Source organism: Strix aluco, chromosome 13 (assembly GCF_031877795.1).
Source record: "Strix aluco isolate bStrAlu1 chromosome 13, bStrAlu1.hap1, whole genome shotgun sequence".
Lineage (NCBI taxonomy): Eukaryota > Metazoa > Chordata > Aves > Strigiformes > Strigidae > Strix > Strix aluco.
Genome location: NC_133943.1, coordinates 9,760,620 through 9,780,963, shown reverse-complemented (window position 1 = coordinate 9,780,963; position 20,344 = coordinate 9,760,620). Strand labels below are relative to the sequence as shown.

The following is a 20,344-nucleotide window of genomic DNA, read 5'->3' as shown; positions in this document are numbered from 1 at the left end:
GCCCCACCGGAGCTCAGCGGGGGCCCCGGGGAGGCCAGTAGAGGCAACTATTGCTACAAAAATGTCAGTTTTCCATTATTAATCCTGAAAGGAGATTGCTCTCTACCCAGGCATCCTCACTCAAACCTTCCTTAGTTTCTAAGCTGACTCTTGACAGGCAATGCCTATTATTATCTTTTTGTGTCTGTGGAGGCAAGGGTCGCTTGTCCGCTGCTGTTGGGATTCTTGGGAACTGGCTTCAGCTGCAGCGGTTTTGTGCATGGACAACAGATGTAGAAGAAAAAATGTATTTTGCACCAAGATGGCTTTTTGCACTCAGGTATTCTGCTTTGCAGAAGTAGTTTGAAGGAAAAAAAACCTGTTCTGTGGTAAAGTCAGGATTTTTACATATGTGAAATAAAGTGGAGATGATAGATTTAAGTTCCCCTTGGAGAACTTAAATTTGAGAAAGTGAAAGTTTCAGACCTCCCTTAGGTCTTGCTCTGTAGAGAAGTTAGATAATTTTTCTCTCCCTTTTTTGTTTGCTGATAAATAGGGAAGGGAACAAAAGAGCAGAGGTCAGCAGCTGTGCACCAAGTACAAGTTTCTTCAGAACGGTTGCTTTTAAGAGCCATTCCTAGTGTAAGTAAATCTCTGAAGACGTGCAGTATAAACAAAAACTCTGTAGAAACCTGATTTCTTTCCTGAGTGGATATGAGCTTAATGTATTTCCTGCCTGGATATGTAGTTTGAATTCTGTTCTATATTCAGGTTTTAGCGTATAAGCACTTCGGTTTCCAAAAGGGTGGTACAAATGGGAGACTATTGTAGTGACTGTTCATGTCGAGTTTAGCTTCTGACTGCACATAAATCCATGGAAAACCAGTTGTTCTATATGTATCCCAGTCATGAAGAGTTTGCTTTTCTCTGTAATGACACACGGCTCTCCTCTGCGCAGAGGCAGCGCATTACAGTAGTGCTGGAAAGCTTCCAAAGCTGCAACTAGTAATTAAAATCACACCCTGTCATAAAACTATGCACCCTCCAGGCCTGTTTAAAAATTCAGGCTACGAAAATGATATATAGTGTGATCATTTCTCTGTAAGCTTTTAAAAATATTTTTTATTATTTTCTGGTTGCCTTTTAAAAAGTTCTCTTGAACAGGAGTAGGGCTTTGGCTTTTTTTTTTTTTTTTCTGGTTGAGGAGTAATATAAAAAAGTATTTATGCATATTTAATTCTGGTATGATACTGGTGTTTTAGTATCCTGAGCTATGACTAGGACATCCTTGCGCTAGGCACTGTTGAAAAATGCTGTGATCCTGACAACATCCATGTGGCACAAATAAATATGTCCTTTTACTTAGCTGTGAAAACGCATGGTGGTGCTCAATCCTAACATTAATAAGTGCAAAGTGGTAATTTGACTAAGACAATTCAGAGCCCAAACAGCATAATCTTGTCTTTGTACTGAGGAGTTTGTTTTGTGGTGGTACTCTGGGTTTACGCCGTAGTACACTAGCAGAGCAAGGAGGAGGGAAAAGCAGTGGGGAAATTTTAAAGCAAATGCACGATGCCTTTCACCTTGATGTGCACTACACCCTAGGATGCTCCAGGGTGAAATAAAAAATGTTACTGCATGTCAAATTGATGCCTGCTGGCTCCCTTCCAGTACCTCATGTTCACAGCAAGCATTTCTGAGCATTTTGAGGAATACGCTCCTGTGCATAACTACTGAAGCCTAGGAGCTCATCTCCTAAATTGCTGTTCATGCTGCATATAAAAGCAAAATTCCCGCTAGCAACTCTGGGGGATGCTAGGTGAGAATCCTTTAAAATCATCATTTAAAGCTGAAAGTTGTGTGGAAAGCTCAAAAGGTTGCTCTGAGAATTAAGAGAAAGATTAGATCACATCTTTAGATCACATCTCTATGTAATCTAAGGAGATAGAAAGCAAAAGGTGATGACACTGCAGGGCTGAGATGCTAAATATTTGTGACATTCAGTGACTTTAATGGTGGAAAGTCAGTGCAGATGTTAATGGGATGCAGATGGGCCAACATCCCAGATTTCAAGGTTTTGCAACTTTTTTTTTTCCTTCCAAATTGCTTTTTGGTTCGGAAAACTCATTTGAATATGCACCAGTCTCCCTACCCCACTTCTAAATTGAACCCATTTAGGAAAAAATCTAGAGAGAGCCCACATTCTCCACTAGGAATAGAAGAATCCTTACAATACAGCTTGGTACCAGTGTATTTTAATCTGTTTTAGATTTTTTTGGTTTCTCCTCTTGACTCTTTTTGCTATTTCCTACAATACTTTATTAGTTTTCCCCAGTCCCTTTTCTCTGGTCTACAATTTGTTCTAAGCAGGCGGTAGAAGCAATGATGCCTGAGGACGTCAAGCTCTTCACGTCTGCACCATCCAAGCGGCTCCAGCCCAGTGCAGATGTGTGTGCGAGCCTCCTGTGCTGGTCGTGAGCACTTCAGTGTAACACAACACAGCGTGATGTACTGGACACTGGCAGCACTGTGCCCTAGAAATGTAGCATTTGAATGCAAGCTCTGATTCTGAGTCACTGCGTGACTCCAGGCAAAACACCGAGAGCTTAATTTCCAGTGCTTAATAATGTGGTGTGCTTTAGAGGCTGGCAGCTCAGCTGGAGACATGGAAGTGTCTCAAGTTTGAAATGAAACACATTTTCAAGTTATCGCTAATACAGTAAGTCTCTGTCTCAGCTTCCTTATCAGTAGGATGGAGGTTAGAATAATATTTCTATAGTTCCCTTACAGGAGTTTTTTCAGGATTATCTAATTAATGTTGGCACTGTGAAATGCTATAAATACTAGAGGCTTGTACCAGTATACCATATGATTCTCCACTTTCTGAATGCAACTGTTATTCTTCTGCCACTATTCAGCCCAATTATTTTTATTTTATTTACTTCGATTCTTTGTATTCTAGATTATGCCCCACTGGCAAGGGATCTTGGGAGGGAACTGTGATGCTTTTGTTTGCTGAACAAAACCTGATTCATCACTTTCCTTACATCACCACCCAGCTCTCTAGCTTCTCAACACAGACATTGGTATGGCTTTCCTTTAGGTAGGTTGTAAATTGCAGCAGCTGTTTATCTGTTTGGAGTCAGTGCTCTCCAGAGTTAGGAAAGTGGTAAAAATAGAGGTAGTCATCTGAGATACATAATTATCAGACATACTGCAGAAGTGTTTTCCTGCAGAGAGTGAAAATAAATATGAAAGTGAGAAAATGGAACTAGCCAAATTGCTAGGAAGAGCTCTGAAAAGCAGTCAGAATGAGAGGAAAAATGAGGGTCGATGAGAAGCTAAGTAATGGGGAGAAATTCACAAAATAGGGTCACAGATAGGGAAGAACAGGGGAATTCCTGAGATGAGTGAGAGTAGGTAAATCAGAGAAAGAGATGCACTGGCTCTTGCTATTGTGGGACCCCGTAATGCTCCCAGCTCCTGTGTCTGGGTATGTGTTTCTGCAGGAATTAAAGTTTATTTGTTCCTTCGTTTAGTGAATGGGATAAAATTGCAAGAGAACACAAATGCTTTGGGGGCTGGCTGCCATCAGTATTATAAGGCACACACGTGAGGCACTAAATTAGGCTTCACAGGCAATCTTAATTTTTGAATTATTTAACTTTTGTCTGACTTTATGCAATATAACCTACTTGTTAAGACATCCCTTTGCTTTTACATATGGATATATGAATATTTTTTGAAACAATGGCTTGTAAAAAGCTTCAAATAAAACTGCCCATGTTATTGTCCACCTTAGGCATGCAATGTCCTTCCATGTCAGCATATTTTGCTGCTCTTGAGAATTCTTATAAGGGATTTTCTTTGTAAGCAGTTTGGGGTGCTGGCATTTGTCCATCCGCGTGGACAAAACAAGCTTCCACATTATCTGAACTCTGTGAAGGTCTTTTGAAAGTTTTAATGAGATGTCACCATAGTGGCCCCCTTCAGTCCTTAGTTGCTGATCACTGAAAGTTTGGAATCCAAATGCCTCTGTTAATAATGAGAGATAAACAATCATTGGATTCAGAATTCTTAGCCACCCAGTGTCAAATGGAGGAAAGGCTTTAAAAATTCCAGAGAAATGAAGCAGAAAGTTCAGGTGCTTTTAAAAAGACATGCCTGACAAGACAGTGGTAATGCCACATGCCTGATCTGTCCATTAGAAAACCTGTCCTCTTGTCAGGTAGCACACTTTCAGAATTAAATGCTGAGAGATGATAGAATGAAATAAAGGTGGGTTTCAGTTCCTATTGTTTGCTTGCAAACTGCAGTGAGAACTTTGGTGATTTGCTACAATACTTTCTCGATATAATTACTTTAAAAAAATAATAGAGAATTCCACTCCATCTCCTATAAATACCTGTCTACGGTTGTGAATATATAGATGTCTCTCTGCAGCTTGCTCTTTTTTCTCTGAAGCAGCACTGAAGACAGGCGATAGGACTTACAGATCCTGCACCATCACCCCTGGCCTCAGTCAGCATCGAACCAAGCCCACAATGAACAGAAAAGAAGTGATTCATGATTTTTTTTCCATGTACGGCATGAGAAGACAAGCAGGCCCTAGAAATGAGGCTGAAATTCTTATGCCTTATATGACAGTGGGCTCCTACTTCTGATAAGAAGTGGGGTACCGGCAAGTATTAGTGAACCATGACGCAGTAGGGAGCAGGCTGAGCCAGGCAGAACAAAGGGGTGGCTGGAGGCGGGTGAAGCCATTTTTTTCCCATGTTCTCTGCAGCAGTCCATGGTTTGGAGCAATGTGTTTACCCCAGCTACAACAAAAGAATTAGGTGATAGTGGTGTGATTAATAAAAAGATGCATAAAACAGGAGCTGCAAAAACTTGTCATGCAGGGGCCTGTTAAGTGATAAAGGAGGAAACTTAACTGCTCAGGAGAGAAACTCAGTGGCTCAGCGAAGCCCTGTGCAGAATAAACCTTGCAGGCCTGACCAGAGCACAAAGTGCTTCTGAGTAATAACCACATGTATATGCATGTCCTCAGTTTGGCTGGACGTGCATATTTGTTCTTTCTAAAGAGAATTACTGACTTTAGGAATCCTTGCACAAACTGATAGCTCTAAACTAAAAGCTTTACAATAAAAAAAGCCTGTTATTTTTTAAATAGCATTAAAATCTGAAGATTGTGAAAAATTGTACCTTAAGCTGAGCTCCTCTGTGGTGCCTGAACAAAGGCTTCCGTCTGGGAGAGCCCCGTCAGTTGTGCTGTTTGGTCTCCTGCTGTGTGCGGGGCGCGTTTGGGAGAGGACAGGTCCACTGTTAACACCTGAGTGTGCAGCAGGGCAGAGCCCTACACAGCTTTGATAAAAGTTAACACAACGTTCAGACAGCCTTTTGCTTCAGGTGTTTTGAAAACCTTTGCGTGCTCAGACAGGGTAATTTTGCAAAGCAGAATGTGGACAGACACTCAAACCCCTTATTTTAATCTCTCTACTTCGAGTTAAAGACACTGTGTTGCGACTACGCATTGTTAATACCTACATTTGTGAATGCTCCAGTCCATTAGAGATGGAAGGAAAAAAGCAATTATTAAGTTGGCTAGCCCAACCCTTGTGAACTACAGGATTTTCCAGTTCAGTGTATTCCCTCATTCCTTGCTGCAGCAACGTTTTTTCATGTCCCAGACAACGTGGCTTTGCTAATTTTTCAAACGTTATGGCAAAAACCATTACTCCTCTTAGATCACATTTTTTCCTTAGCACTTAAGAGTGCATGCTAGGCCCGGGCCACGCAACCTTTACAGAACGAGTAAATACTAGTGAGCCTTTTCATGCAAGGGCTGTGAGGGAACTGAAAAAGCTTAAAAATGACAATGCAGAAGAACAAAAAGTCTGCTATTTTTCTGTTTGATCTCACAACAAAGGTGACTATGGATTTTGCAGTACCTCACTGGAAAAAAGAGTCAACTTTAGTATCTGAAATTAATACAGCGTTTTGTGTTCCACCAGTATTATTAAGAGAGCTGAGCTGCCTTTTAAACATCTGCCCAGACACTACCTCACATTTTGCTGAGCGGCTCTTGTGACTCATCTTTCAGACTCGCAGCTGCCCTGACGAGTCCTTCACGTCCCGGGAGGACCCAAAACCAAACCAAAACGAAAACCCTGGTCTCCCATCGGAATCCAAACCTCCGCCTTTTCCGGGACGGGGAAGGGGAGCAGCGTGGCGAGAGGGCGGCCGACGCCGCGCTCCCCCGGCGTTAAGGCTGGAGCCCCGGCGGGCAGGCAGGGAGCCCTCTCCGCGGCGCGCAGCCTCCCCAGACAAATTCCAACGCCCAAAACCGCGCTTTGCCACCCAAAAAGCGCGTTCTGCTCGCCCGCCCCCGCGCGCGCTTGCAGCCGAGAGCAGCGCGCGGGGGTGAGGAGGGGGGAGCCGCCCCGCGGGCGTGCGACTTCCCGCGCGCGCGCTGCCCCGCGCGCGGGTGGCGGTAGCGGTCCCCAGGCTCGGCGCGCGGGGCGGTGCTGCGGGCGGGGCGGGCGCATGCGCCGAGCGGGGCGGCGCGCGCGCGCAGGCAGCGGGGCCATGGCCGCCCGTCTGTGGGGCCGTGGGGTGTCGGCTCCCTGAGGCGGGGCGGCGCGGCCATGGTGCCTCGAGGAGCCGCTCTGCCGCCGCCGGGCACCGAGGAGCCGCCGCCGTCGCTGTGAGGCGCGGAGCCCCGCCGCGCCACCGGGGAGCAGGAGCAAGAGGAGGAAGAGGAGGAGGAGGAGGCGGCGGCGGCGACCCCGCCGGCCCAGGTGATTTCCCACCCGCCGCCTCAGTCACGCGCGTGCCCCTCCCGCGCCCCTCAGGCCGTCGCAGGGGCCGAGGCGCTTCCCCCCGCCGCCTACCCCGACCCGCGCGCGTGCAGCGGGCGCGCGCCGCCCCCGCCGGTTGCGCGCGCCCGGGCCGGGGTCGCCCTCCCACGCCCCCCGCTGCTTCCCCGCGTGTGCGGGGCCGTGCGTGCGCGTTTGTGTGCCGGGGCTTCCCCGACCTTCCCGGTGCGCAGCGCCCCCCTCCTCCCCTCCCTCCTCCTCCCCCTCCTCTCCCCCCTCCCTCCGCCGGCGCTGGCTCGCCGTGGGCTTTGCAGGGGGTTACTGGAGTTCAGAAGCGGCGGAGCCGCGCGGGGCCCGGGGGAGGGTGCGAGGGGCTTTCTGCAGCGCCGGGGATGAACGCGAGAGTTTCGCCTGGCGGGCGGCTGGACGGAAATAAGTCGCCGGTCGGGGAGTCTGCGTGAAGGGGGGGTCGTAGAGTTTGCACGCCTGCATGTACGCGTACGTGTGCGCAGCCCGGCGGTGGAGCTTGACTCGGGCCCAGAGGACGAGCTGCTCCGTGCTGCGGTCGTGACCGAGGTGCTGGCTTCGCTGTGGAGCTTACGGTGCTCCCCTCCCTCTGTGGGGTCTGGCTTTACCTTCTGGTTTCCGCAGCCGGCTGTAAATAACCCCCTTTTTTCCGGTGGCCGGACGCCGCACGCCTTTACGAGTGACACGGAGCTGCGCCGTGTGCCTGGGTTCAGGTGGGAAGAGGGGAGGCCCGGCCGTTCCCCCCCTGGAGACGGGCCCTGAAGCATGTGGTAATGCTTATGTAAGAAGCAGTCTCTCCGTGAAGAACAGGGCTTTTTCTATCTTTCCTACTTATGTCATGTTAGTCGATTTTTGGAGACCTTCTGTAGTCTTTTAAAATAAGGTTTGTGATGAGAATTTTCCATTTTTTTCTGTCATCGAGAGTAGTTCTGTGTACTAAGTACACTTGTGACAGATGGTCGCTCTTAGAGGGATTCTTATCTTTTGGCTGGGCTACCTTTTTGGGGGTGTGTGCAGGGGACCTGCTGCATAAATAAAGTGATTGGGAGAATAAAAGTGAAAGAAGGGTGGGGTTTTTTGTTTAATGCATGTAAGTATCAGTAAACAAGGGAGAATAGTAGATGTTATAGGCAAAAAATACCTTTTGTTTACCAGTGAAAAAGATTTCTGTAACATGTTTGACTCACAAATATTACCCATTTGTGATCTCATTGGAAAATGCTTGCTTTTTAAGTCTGTAGGTGTTGCTGTATTTGTTTCTTCAGAAATTTTTAATACAAGAGTTTTCTGTTAACTTGCTTAGTGGATTTGGGGCTTGGCTACTTTTAGTTGTATTTGTGTTAGGGTTTGTTGGGTGTGTAATGCACCCCTAGAGATCAAACTTGCGAGGGGAAGAAGGAAATAATTTTTAATTACCATCTTTGATCATTTTTGTTTGTAGGTTAATGAAGATAGATTTAAATACTGAAAAAAAAATTTTTTTTAAGGTGAGCACTGTTAAGCTATTGCATCCTGTAGCTTTGGTTTATCTGTAACCTTGGTTTATTTTTGCCAGTTATCTTAAATAAGGAGCTGCCTGTGCATGAGAAACTGTATCTTTTTGTTTCTAGTTAGTTTTAATAACTGTGGTAATCAGCCGCTGTTTTTCTGAGCCATAGTGTCCTGAAAGGATTTAATTAATTCCTAAACTCAGTAGCATTAGGAAATAGTTGTCTTTGTGACCACGGTTATGTAGGAGAATTGTCAGGAATCTTACAGAGCGACATAAATAAAGCTGCTGCTTGTCCAAAACACAGGATTCATTCACCTTGTTTCTATCAGTCTTACGGGGAGCTACTGATGTTAGAGCAACCAAGTTCTGATGGAGATAGGAACCGAGCAACACACGTTGGAAGGAATATTGGGGAATTTCTTCCTTTGGAGATGATGGAAAGATTAGTATCTCGGGTTCAGCAGCTGGAGTCCATGGGGCAGATGCAGAAAGGCACATCATGCCAATAAGATGTGAACGAATGGGTGTGTCATGGAAAACTGTGTAAGCCTGCTTAGTGTTTCATGTTGCACTCTCAAAAACATTCTCTAAGCTGTTTGCTAAACTTAAGTTGGTTTCCTCCCCTTCACAGACATGCGAATAGCTTCTCTTTCAGTCCTCTGGTACACTTTGTGTGGTGATTTACTCTTTCTGAATCCTTTTTTAGCTCCAGATACACCTGGCAATGTTTGATGTGGTTATAGAGTGGACAGTTCGCCATCATTTTGCTTTTTAAGTGCATGTTCATGATTAGTGCCTTCAGTACGATTCAGACCTTTGTGCCAGTTTCCCTGCCTTTACTTTTATAGCGTTTCCTTTCATTTTAGAGAAGCCCTGCTGCTTTGTAATTAGTTGCGTACTTGAAAGGAATATGCAGAAGTGGATACTTCACCTCGTGGAGTTTTTCTGGAAAGATTTTTTGGTTGCATGTCTTGAGTTTGAACATGTTTTAAAAGGGACTTTTCTAAGTATTTTCACCATTTGTTGGATCTTTCTGTTGCGTGAGTCTGGTACTGCAGGAAGCTAAGCTGCCTATGTCACAGGCCTGGAAGCTGATGCTCTTCATTTACATGACTCAAATAGCTAAGGCAGCAGCAGCCATGGAAAGTATATCAGTATTGACCTAGACAAATCTTGAAAGTCTTATTTTATATTTTAACTTCTTGCCAGTCAGGTAACTAGTTATTGGCATTGCAGGTTCTAAACGTAGGCTGCCTCTGTATCTGAAATGGCTAAAAACTAAATGAGCAGCTATGGAGGATGAAATATATTTCATCCTGTCATGTAACTTCATCCTGGTAACACATTTGGGTTGCAGGTTTTTTGTGAGGTTGATGGGGTATGCCAGCTTTACTTGTGTGACTGGTCTTCCTGTGATCCAGCTCTCTGAGGTGGGTTGTCACAGACTGGATCATCTTGGGCTGTCATTAATGCTCTGTGTGCAGGTCCTCTGGGTATTCTATCCTCTGCAGAGGCGCTTTGGGATTGCTGCCCAGATTTTCTCAGAATGTGCTGATACAAATGTGGTTAGGCAGGCTTGTAGGTGTAGGCTTGCAAACGTGGCTGTGATGGCAAAAAAAAATGCTGAATAACTAGTTAATAAACCAAACCTTGGACTGGCAAGAAACTGTAGAGTCAAAAAGGACCTCAGAGCAGTTCAGTTTGTTGATTCAATCTAGACTTTTTTTTTTTCTGAAGGTTTTACTTAAAGATATTAATAGTTACATTTTTATTTTAATGAACTAGATTCCTGTTGTTCAAGTGCCTAACTGAACTCAGCAAATCTGTGATCTAAAAAACAAGCAGCCCCTCTAAATGTGACTGGATTTGAACTGATCATATGCAGGCAGAGTGCCGATCCTGTAGAATCCACAGAAAGATTTTGCTGCATACCTGGTGGATTTGTTAACCTTTGTTAACGTACATTAGTCCCTCAGTTCAGTTCCATGGTCTTACCTGCTCATTATGAAAAATAAAAGACACAAGATGTTTTACAGGGTGCCTATAAATAATACACTTGCTATATAATTGACAGGGCACTGGAACTGCTCATAGGCTATCAATGTACGCCAGAAATAAATCTTTAAAGAAAACTTTTAACTTCACAGCTCTGTGATATGTATCCTCGTTTCCTGAATTGGTTTTCTTCTCCCTCATATAGAATTTGCTAGAATTAATGAAAGTTGGAAATGTAATTTTTTTTTCTTCCATACAGTTAACTGTCTCTAGTTGGTTTTCTCCATTTTTAATATGCCTTTAATGCAAATGCATGTTGACTTAAGTCCCTGTGAACAGATAAGAGGTTGACCTGATTTGTTTTGCAGTAAAAGTTGTTTTTTGCGAAGTATGTTATGTTTGTTTGGAATGATTAACCTCAGTTCACAACTGAATGAGTCTTGGGTGAGTAGGAATTTAGGAATTAATTTGTTTTCTAGATAGAAGTAACAGTTCTCCAGTCACGCTACCTCAGCAGCTCTACAGCAATCCATATTGTTAGACCAGATGGGGAAAAAAAGGAGAAAAAAATTTGTTTATTCTTGTTAACTTACACATAGCAAGATCGAGTAGTCTGTTTGCCGACCGATTCTCTCCAAACTTTTAAATTGAAGGCTAAATACTCTGTTTATTACTTGAAATTACTGAACTGCTCTAGTGAACTACAAAAACTGAGTATTATTGGAAATGCTGACTGGATCCTAATGACAGTGTTACTGTACATGTCCGCAGTGTTTCACTGCTTCATTAGTACACTTGGTACACTCACTGTATCTGCCCTTCTCAGCAGAAATTTTTGAGTGCTGTCCTTGTTAGCCAATTTAAATTGTATGGGAGCAAGACATCTTTTGCTTTCCTTGCTGCTGACTGCATGGGAAAGAGCTGTTTTGATGGATCGGTGACTCACATACTCTCTGGAGTTGTAGGGGGTTTTTTTCCTACAGACTCATACAGGGAAATTCTTTTCTTAAGTGCGTATCTGTTAAACCTTTTTGTCCTGTTCCTTCCCTTTTCTTCTGTTTTCTCCCTCCTAAACTGATGATATAAGATCTCAGTCTCTGAAGAATGGGATTCCTCTGTACTTCAAATTCCTTTCTTTCTGCTCCCAAGAACAAGACAGGCACATAGAAGCAGGGGTTCTGGGGAGTGTGTGAATACAACCCAGCTGATGGGTCTGATCTTAGTATTTGGACTGTGACACTCGGCTTTTTTATAGTTACAGATAGGAGTTGTATATTTTGTTTTGGGTTTATTTTTTTTCTTTTTCCCCTCTTCAAGATCTATCTAGCAAAGTTTACCCTATAGGAAAATAAAAGCTTTTCCTGGTGATGTTTTTAGTTTCAGAATGTATCACTGAAAAATAATTTGCAGTGGAAACTAGACTACAGGTCAGAGTCTACTTGTTAATGGACGTATCCAAAGTAACTAGAATTTCATAAATGTGAGGAACAGAAGTTAAAACTGTCTCTTAGTTTCTAGTCAGTTCTACCACGTACTTTATTTTAGGTTGTAATCCTGTAGGAGAATGAGCATCTTGTTCACACGTTGGGCTGAATGTTGCAGGATCAAGTGTGGTTTTGAAGTTCTCGTCCTGACTGGAACCACTGTAACTTTCTGTGGTGATTTTTGGTGGCAGTAGTATTGGAATAACTCTTAAATTTGCAGATATTCCAGTGTATTTCTGTAACTATTAAGTAACTATGCAATTAATGCTTTTCTAAATGTAGAAACTCTACTGTTAATGTAATTTTGCACCTGCTTGAATAAATGGATGCAGATTTTGTGCGGCCTCTTGTACTGCTTTACCAGTGAGTATTTTCTGCCTGTGATGTGATAGATTTATATTTATGTTAGTGCATAAACAACAGTTACACTGGTTTAAGTGGCATAATTCACAGCTTCAACTTAAATGGTAAAATTTTATGTGATGACAAAACCTCAGAAAGAAGATTCTATTAAAGGGAAAATGTGTGTTATCTTTGAGGGTTTTTTCTGAGTTCACTGCTGATCTGTTGTGCTAATGGAATGAGCTGGGACAGACTTGAGATAGAGTGGGGGTTTTTTTAGGTTTTTTTACTTGTGTTTTGCTAATTCTAATGTTTTCTTTAAAACTAACCAGGAATATGCTTTTGATAAAATGACTATGTCAGGCAAGGGAGGAATTTTTGAAAAGTACTGTGTTGTTAGAAAACAAAGGTGTTTCCATGAACCTCAATCAGTTACGATGGGAAATTTTTTAAAGGTGATTTTAGTCAAATAGCACAACTGCTTGCGCTCACTTAGGATGTGAAGTCTGAAGTTCTTCGTAAGACTGTTCTTTTCCTTCTGATTTGGAACAGGGAGATATTTGAAATCATGGGAAAAAAGTGTTGATACACAAACTAGTGGCTTCCCAGTCCTGTTCTTAAGTCCGTTTTTTGGCTATGTACAACAGTGACCTATTTTTTCCTAACATCTGAGCATCCAGCAACTCTTGTCATCATCATTTATCTAAAGGTTTTAGAGGTTTAATGTTGTGGTGCTTTTCTGCTTTTTGTTTGTTTTTACACCAATCAAAATAATGTATTGTGAGAGCTCTCTACAATATAACGAGCTTAGAGCAATGGACTTTGTTGCTTGCCTGTATTACGTTCTGTTAGAACTTGGCAGCAATTACAACTGAGGCTTTATTTAACACATCCGCATTTCTAGCGGAGTTAATTTTAGAGGGTTTCTTATTAGTATTGGATGCTTTGTCAGTCAGTGGCAGAATATGCTGCAGAGTTGCAGTGGTTGCTTCTCATAGCCTATCCATTACAACATAATGTGGTTTTCAAAGTTTGTTTTGCTTCTGTTTTAACAGGGTTTGAAATGAGGATTGTTTTCCTAGAAATAGAAATGCTGCACTTTTCAGTTCTTCTATGTTCTCAGATATGCGTGTGCGAATTTGGGAGGCAAAATTTTTCAGCTTAATTTGGATATTCTGAACCTCAGTTAACTTTCAGTATTAGAAGTCCATGGACTTCTGCATTTCCAGTAAACAAAGTGAAAGTTCAAGTGAAAATTTCCTTCTTGTCCTACATGTTTGATGGTTGTTGATGACTGGAAAAGGTTTGACAGTTATGATAATGTAATTTGAAATCAGGTGCTTGTTGTCACTTTACATGGCTATTTTTATGACCGAGTGAAAACCTGTAAGTCAGTTCCCACCCACCCCTGAGCTCTGATCTGCTTGGAAAAGTAACCTAGCAAAAAAACCAGGAGGCAGCTTACTTTCAGAGTTTGTTTGTGAATCTAGCAAAACCAAAGATTTTTTTTTTTAAATTCCAGGACATTTAAAATGTTTTGATATGAATTATTTAAGCTGCGTGCTAAGCATAGGCTTGTATTTCAGTATGCAGCCTGGCAAAACTCTTTGTCTGCAATCTGTATAGCTTCCAACTTTTGTTTGTATGATACCATATACGTTTAACCTCCATCTTTTATTCACACTAAATGTTGAACGCTAGTATTCTGTAGTAGCTGCTTGGGCAATGGTTTTGGCTGCTCATTCTAAATATTTGTAGTCTTCTGGCTGACCTTTTAATTCATTCTGGGAAGCATTGTGAAATGCTGGTATTGTGTGGGATGCCCGATGTAGCGGGGAGGCGCTTCCTGTGCGAGGGGAAGGATATACTGTCTTTGGGGTTTGTAGAGCTGTTGTAAGAGCTCTGTAAAAAGTGCCTGTATTTACATAACTCGAACAGTTAAAACTGTGGGCTAGATGACGACAAGCAGCAGCCCTGTACCCTGTGGCTTACTGAGCCAAACCTCAGTTTTGATCTGTCCTGACTGCTTAAGATGAATTAATTTTGTCATCATACAAGTATTAGTGTAGCTTTAGGTGTGCACGTGAACAGGTTGTGGTAGCATCTTGACCATGGCAAGACAAATAAAACCTCACATGAGGATTGTGTGTGTGTTCTTATAAAAGAAGGAAGATTTTTTTTTTTTTTGGTGTCTGTATATGAACATGGTTTCATTTCATGCTGTACTTCCATGTTGGCTTGATAGTATAAAACTTGCACAACTGCAAAAGCTTTTAAAACTTACACAAGGACAATATGAATGAAGTCCTGTAAAACTTTTACTTTAAAGGGGCAGTTCCAAGTGCAGATTTTCCTGTTTCTGTGGTCAGAATGCAATTCTTTCCAATTGTTGCCCTAGTAATAGGGTTTGGGAGCCTTTTCTTAAATCTGACCTTATCTGGGGACTGATTGTGCTGCAGGTGATTGGTTTTACTTGTTTGAATGGCTGCTTGTGGATTAAAAACTTGCTGGATCGTCCCTACCTTGTCCTTGAATACTTCAACTGCAGTTTTCTAATACAGTATATATAATTGGTGGCTCACAAATACAGCCTGGGCTGAATGCTGTTCCTAGGGTGGGCAGGTGGCATGTGGTAAAAACAGCACATTTCACTTAGGAGCAACTGTCAGTCTCAGCTGAAGGCAGTGCTCTGACACATTGTGGAACCTGATCCTTTTGCTCTTTAAAATCTCTTTTGAGATGCTGTTGTGGACCAGCATTTTTTTTTCCTGTTTAAAAAAAAAAAAAAGTGCCCTTCATTGTCTTACATCATCCATCTTCTCTGATCACAAGCTCCAAAATTAAATTACCTTCTAGTACCCTGGAGCGAGGATATGGTCTTTTGTATGATTCCTTGCGGTGAATGGCATTAAAATGAGTAGAATAGTTGGCTTATTGGTTCTAATCTTCAAAACGCACAGCTCTCATTCCATAAATATATAGATTTGTAGATGTTAATGAATGCTATAAATGATTTTTTAAAATCTTAGATATTGGAAAATTATTTCAGTTTTCATTGAGGAAGTGAATCTAAAATGTTTTAAGAACTATTTTAGTTGGTGGCTATTTCGTTTGAGAGGCATAGAAATAGTGTTAAGCTAAGTGGAGACAGTATCTGAATTGTGTTGGTGTTTGCTTTCTAAAGCTTATCATGTTAATGTTTATGTAGTACCTAGTACATTGGGGTCATTTGGCTGGGATCTTGGATCCTAACTTAATGCAAATAAGAATGAAGGTTTACTCGGCACACACCTTTTGACCAATTTTATGTCGTTAACCTGCCCCCTCTGCCCTTTCCCCATTTTACTGTATCACCATGGAAAAATTGCTAGCAAATTGACCTTCATATAGCAAAAATAGCTGTCCTGTCTGGATTTGAATTTAACTCAGTTGATTGATTCAGTCATTTGTGGCCACACAAGAAGCCCCATTCATATGATCACAAAGCGTAATAGCTGTTTGTACAGTGAGATTGATCCGATTACCTTTCTCTGTCTTGTGCTATTTACAGTCTGCTGCCAATTCACAGAAAGGGAAGAGAATGGCCGCAAAGGAGAAGTTGGAGGCAGTATTAAATGTGGCCCTAAGGGTCCCAAGCATCATGCTGTTGGATGTCTTGTACAGATGGGATGTCAGCTCATTCTTCCAGCAGATCCAAAGAAGTAGCCTGCACAACAACCCTCTCTTCCAGTACAAGTACTTGGCCCTTAATATGCATTATGTGGGTAAGTGTACATGTATTTAAGAGAAAACACTACTGTAATAAATACCGTTTTGCTTGCTACAAGAATTCTAAGAAATTGGTAATAGCATGATAATATATTGATTACAACAAATAGTGCAATAATATATTTATTACGCTTCTGCTTAAGGGACTGGTTGTGTTAGCAGTAAACAGATCCTGTCTAGGGTCTTCTACTGAACTTTGTTATTTAGTCTTGATATGTAAATAGAGTAAACCTGGTGTCTGAAAACACAGTTGATACCCTGAAAGAATAGCACAGTGACTTTGGCCTGTGTCTGATTGATGAGAAAGCTGCTGTGAAATGCTGTGCAGACGAGAAGTACTGTAGCACATCATTGGCATTAAACAAGAGACTAGGGAAAAGGTTTCCTAGTCTGGACTGTGACCACAGCACCAGAAGGTTACCTCTCACTGCTGCATGGACATGGCTCTTTGGTTTATAACCTTATGAACCGTATATATGCTGTGAGTGGATTAGATTAGGTAAAAAGTCCTTGTGTTGCAGATAAATGGACAAAATTACTAACACAGCTCAGGGAGCTGAGGTTTGAATCTTGGCCTGCAAGTCTAGCTCTGAAATGCCAGACATCTGTTTTTAGGAGATGAAAGGATTGATGTTCTGGGACCTGCTCTTCAGGTGGGTATGTGATTCATCTAGTGACTGCACATGGAGTTAATGAGGGACTGGATCCAGGCTGTTGAGGTTGATCTACCTGAGTACTGCCTAGCTTGGAGAGGAATGGCTAGCATATAATTCTCCTACTCTGCGATGTTTCTTCCTTATAGATGACTTTGGAGGATAAAGGTGTGTTGCGGTTGGCTAAAGGAAACACCCTTTAGTTAAGTAGTTATAGCACGGGGGTTTTTTGAAGTAGCTTGTCCAGGTTTTAATTCTGACTCTGTAAGTGTGGGCATGTGACTTTTCTTTTTTTAATCTATTAAATGTCTGTTGTCTGGAAATTATTTACTGCCATTAAAAACACATGTGGCTTGCTTTCTTATGGCTCCACTATGCTCATGCTGGGATGACAATGTACTTGTAGTGCAAAAAGCTGGTGTTACAATTCTATGCCTTTTTCGTACATTTGTGGGAGAGAGTACTTGTTTGTTGCTGGTGAATGTGACACAGGACCACGGTGGCACATAACTACAGCTGGCTTTTTCATGCACATGTATGCACACAAGTACCTTTTAGGAATTAGTTTATCAGATCAGTTTCTAATGCATGACTAACAGTTGTGCAGTAGGCTATCAAGATGTCAGTGGGTAATTTCCAGCTGTGACATAGCCCCTCTTTATAGTCATTTGATAACCTTGTTCTTGCTTAAGTATGTTGAGATAAACCAATAAGAAGTGCTACAGAGAGTAGGTATTGTCACCAAAGTATTTCTCACCTGGATGCTATTTTAGTACTAAACCAGTGGATTCTGACTTTATGCTCCTCATACAAGTGGTGCTTTTGTGTTGGAGCACAATCACTCAGGAGGGCTTTTACAATATTGAGTGTACTTTTACTGCTCCAACTGGTAGTTGGTGATCAAGAGCAGCTTCTAGATCATCAAACAAGTTGCTTGCTTTATAAGATTTTCAGATGGTTTTTAGTGGCAAAACTTTGCTAGTACTTTTCAAATAATGTTGATTTGTTTCAATTCCTTGGTTGTTTTTTTTTTAAGCTGTGTCAGTGTGAGGCTGGGCTAAATCAATTTGCGTGCCTACACAAGATTTTATATAGATTTAATTGCATCACTTTACAATATAACCTTAATTAAAATGATGTATCAAAATATATAAATTGGATTTGTAAGGAAAACAAAGCACCTTTCCACCAGTTTGGGAAATTAAGCGTCTTTGAAGATATGTTGGAGGAAATTAACTGCCAGCGTGTAATTTAAATAACAATGTACTGTGGATATGTTTCAACATGCTAATCTGTTTTATTTAGGAAAAAATCCTCTGTTCGCATTTGCAGTTAGGAGACACAGTATCAACAAATGCTGTGGCTGCTTTGCAACATTAAACAATCGCTGAATTTCTTATATAGGCAGTGTGAGATACCGTATCATAGAAGCGCTTCTAGCAGCTTAGGAAATTGGGTGCATCTATCTTGGACAGATGCTCAAGGAATGATATGGTTAGAGACCCATCAAAATCAATAAACTCTACCAATCTAGATATTGTGAACCTTTTCCTGGAAATAAGGATTTGAAGTTTGAAATTTGCTCAGAACTGGGGTTACCAGGAATATCTTTTCTGCTTAAATGCACTTATTTTCTTCCATGTGTTTGAATTAAAGTGTGAAATGCCAGTTGTTTTTGATCAAGTGATACATGTTACAGTGGGATTCACGTTCCAGTTATCAGTACTGGGAATGTAATAAAAGACTCTTGGATGCAATTTGTCCTTTGATTTTTCCCTTTCATATCTTTTCATGAAACAGCCCTTATCTGCTTTAGTGAAGGAAAATAGTTCTGATAACCAGTCAACCGCAAGTTCAACTGCATGAAATTTAGCTAAATATACATAAAGCAATGCAAACAGCAGAGATAAATTTCTGGTTAGAATTGCTGAATGTAAACAGATTAATTTCATACAGGAAAAATTGCAAAGTAATTTTGTTTATGAACTTTTATCTGTGAGATGGCACTGTGGTTACTGTTTCGGCAGGTGTAAAAGGCCTGTTTTAAGAGTGTTGAAAAATCCTGAATTATAAGCCTTACTTGCAAATGTGGCCTGTGAATGAAAGTGCATTCTGTAGGTCTTCCTGAAGCGTGTAGGAGTATCTTGTCAATAAGCACTACTGTCCCAGGACTCACCCAAATGCTCCAAGTCATCCTGTTTAATTTTTTTGGTAACCCATTGAGATAGTCTGGCTGAAGATTAGCATGTGATAAATTTGTGTGCAGTGTTTACCAGATACAATTCTGTCAGTTGGTGTGGTGTCCGTTGCCAGGTGGAAGGATCTGGAGGGAAAGAAGCTTAGAAAGCAAACCAACTTTTTTGCCCACAACTGCTATAGGTATAATGTGGTTTCATTAAGATTTCATTAAAATAATTTTGTATAAATTAAAAGTAGCCTCTCCTTCAGGAAAGGTCTGTACTAGCTACAATGGCTTTTATGTCAAACTTCTGTGTAGGGTAGACTAACCTCTGCTACTGCCAGACTCAGTGTTTTCTTCTGCATTGTAGAGTAGCTCCGAGAAGGCAGTCACTTCTCTTTTGATGAGGTGGAAACAGTTGAAACCACATAATTTTTCTCCTGTGAAGGACAAAGCAATGCTATTTGTGCTAACTGGTAAATACTCTTGAGCTAGATGGGAAGAGGAAAGTCATGAACTTAACCTGTAATCATAGTCAAACTTGGCATTCAAGTCATTGTCATGCTAGAGTCACAGAATAGCACTAAATACATAGTGTTTTCTTACCTAAGAATAAAAATAAGAGCCGTCTTCTATCTTAAACTATATTCTTTGTCATTATAAAAAAAAATAAATTCTCGGGGAAAACAGTAAGGAAACTATTTAAATGCTTGGAATAGGTGGAAGGTGTGTCATCTTTCACAACCCTGTTTGTAATCACAGTTTCTTAAACAATGTGGTTTATACCTTAAATCGCTCCGTCACCTCACCTGGTATGTGTGAACTACTTGATATGAATGCTGCTTTTAAACAGGGTTTGATTGAGGAGAAACCTTATGAACTTACTGCTGTGGTGTATTCGCTGATTCCTCTCTACTTTGGTCTGCCCACTTTTCTTTAACGTATTGTGCATTTATTAGAAAATCTTTTATTTGGATTGCTTTTTTGTGGTGCCTTTTCTCTTAAGAGGAAGGATACAGTACTGTGATACAAACACAGTAAGAAGTGTCATGTGAAGCTTCAGTGTGAGAAGAAGGAAGCAGTTGGCTCATTCCAGGAACAAATTTTCCAAAATTGTGAGAAGAGGATGCATGTCTAAATGTGGCAGTTAATGCATACAAAGATGAGGTGCTGCTCAGATTCAGCATCTCTGGGTTTGCTGTCCTGTGCCTTCTGTCTCCCTCCTGCCAGCAGCATTTAGATAAATGGGTAGTAGGACTATTTTCTGAGTGTTACTATTTTAAAATGTAGCTATTTTTAACCAAATGCAGTTTTATGACATGGACTTGGTCTTTATTTCTTAAAAAAACAACTTGCTATGTCTTCATAGACTCTTGGATAAAATGAAGTCTATGCTGCAGTTGGTAGACACAGAAGAGGGTAGAGAGTGTGCTGCGCTCAAAATATAGCATATCCTTTTTTCTCCTTCCAGCTCTAGAGACTGCTCGTTCCTATACTGCTTCCTTAGTGTCGTAGGCTTTTACTAAGCAGCTTTCTCAGCACATGGATACTTTCAGGTAACTTTTCTGTATAAAGCTGGTATCTCTTTAGCAACCTACATCACTCTT

At 41.6% G+C, this 20,344-nt stretch overlaps 1 protein-coding gene across 1 annotated transcript in view; it reads left to right on the top strand.

The window, feature by feature from the left end:
- The first annotated feature begins 6,547 nt into the window (after positions 1-6,547).
- Positions 6,548-20,344, top strand: part of RNF145 (ring finger protein 145) — a 46,214-nt gene continuing 32,417 nt past the window's right edge. Inside the window, exons 1-2 of the mRNA XM_074838232.1 lie at positions 6,548-6,779; positions 15,688-15,901. Coding sequence (XP_074694333.1) covers positions 15,718-15,901 — 184 coding nt within the window. The 5' untranslated portion in view covers positions 6,548-6,779; positions 15,688-15,717. The remainder of the gene's footprint in view (positions 6,780-15,687; positions 15,902-20,344) is intronic.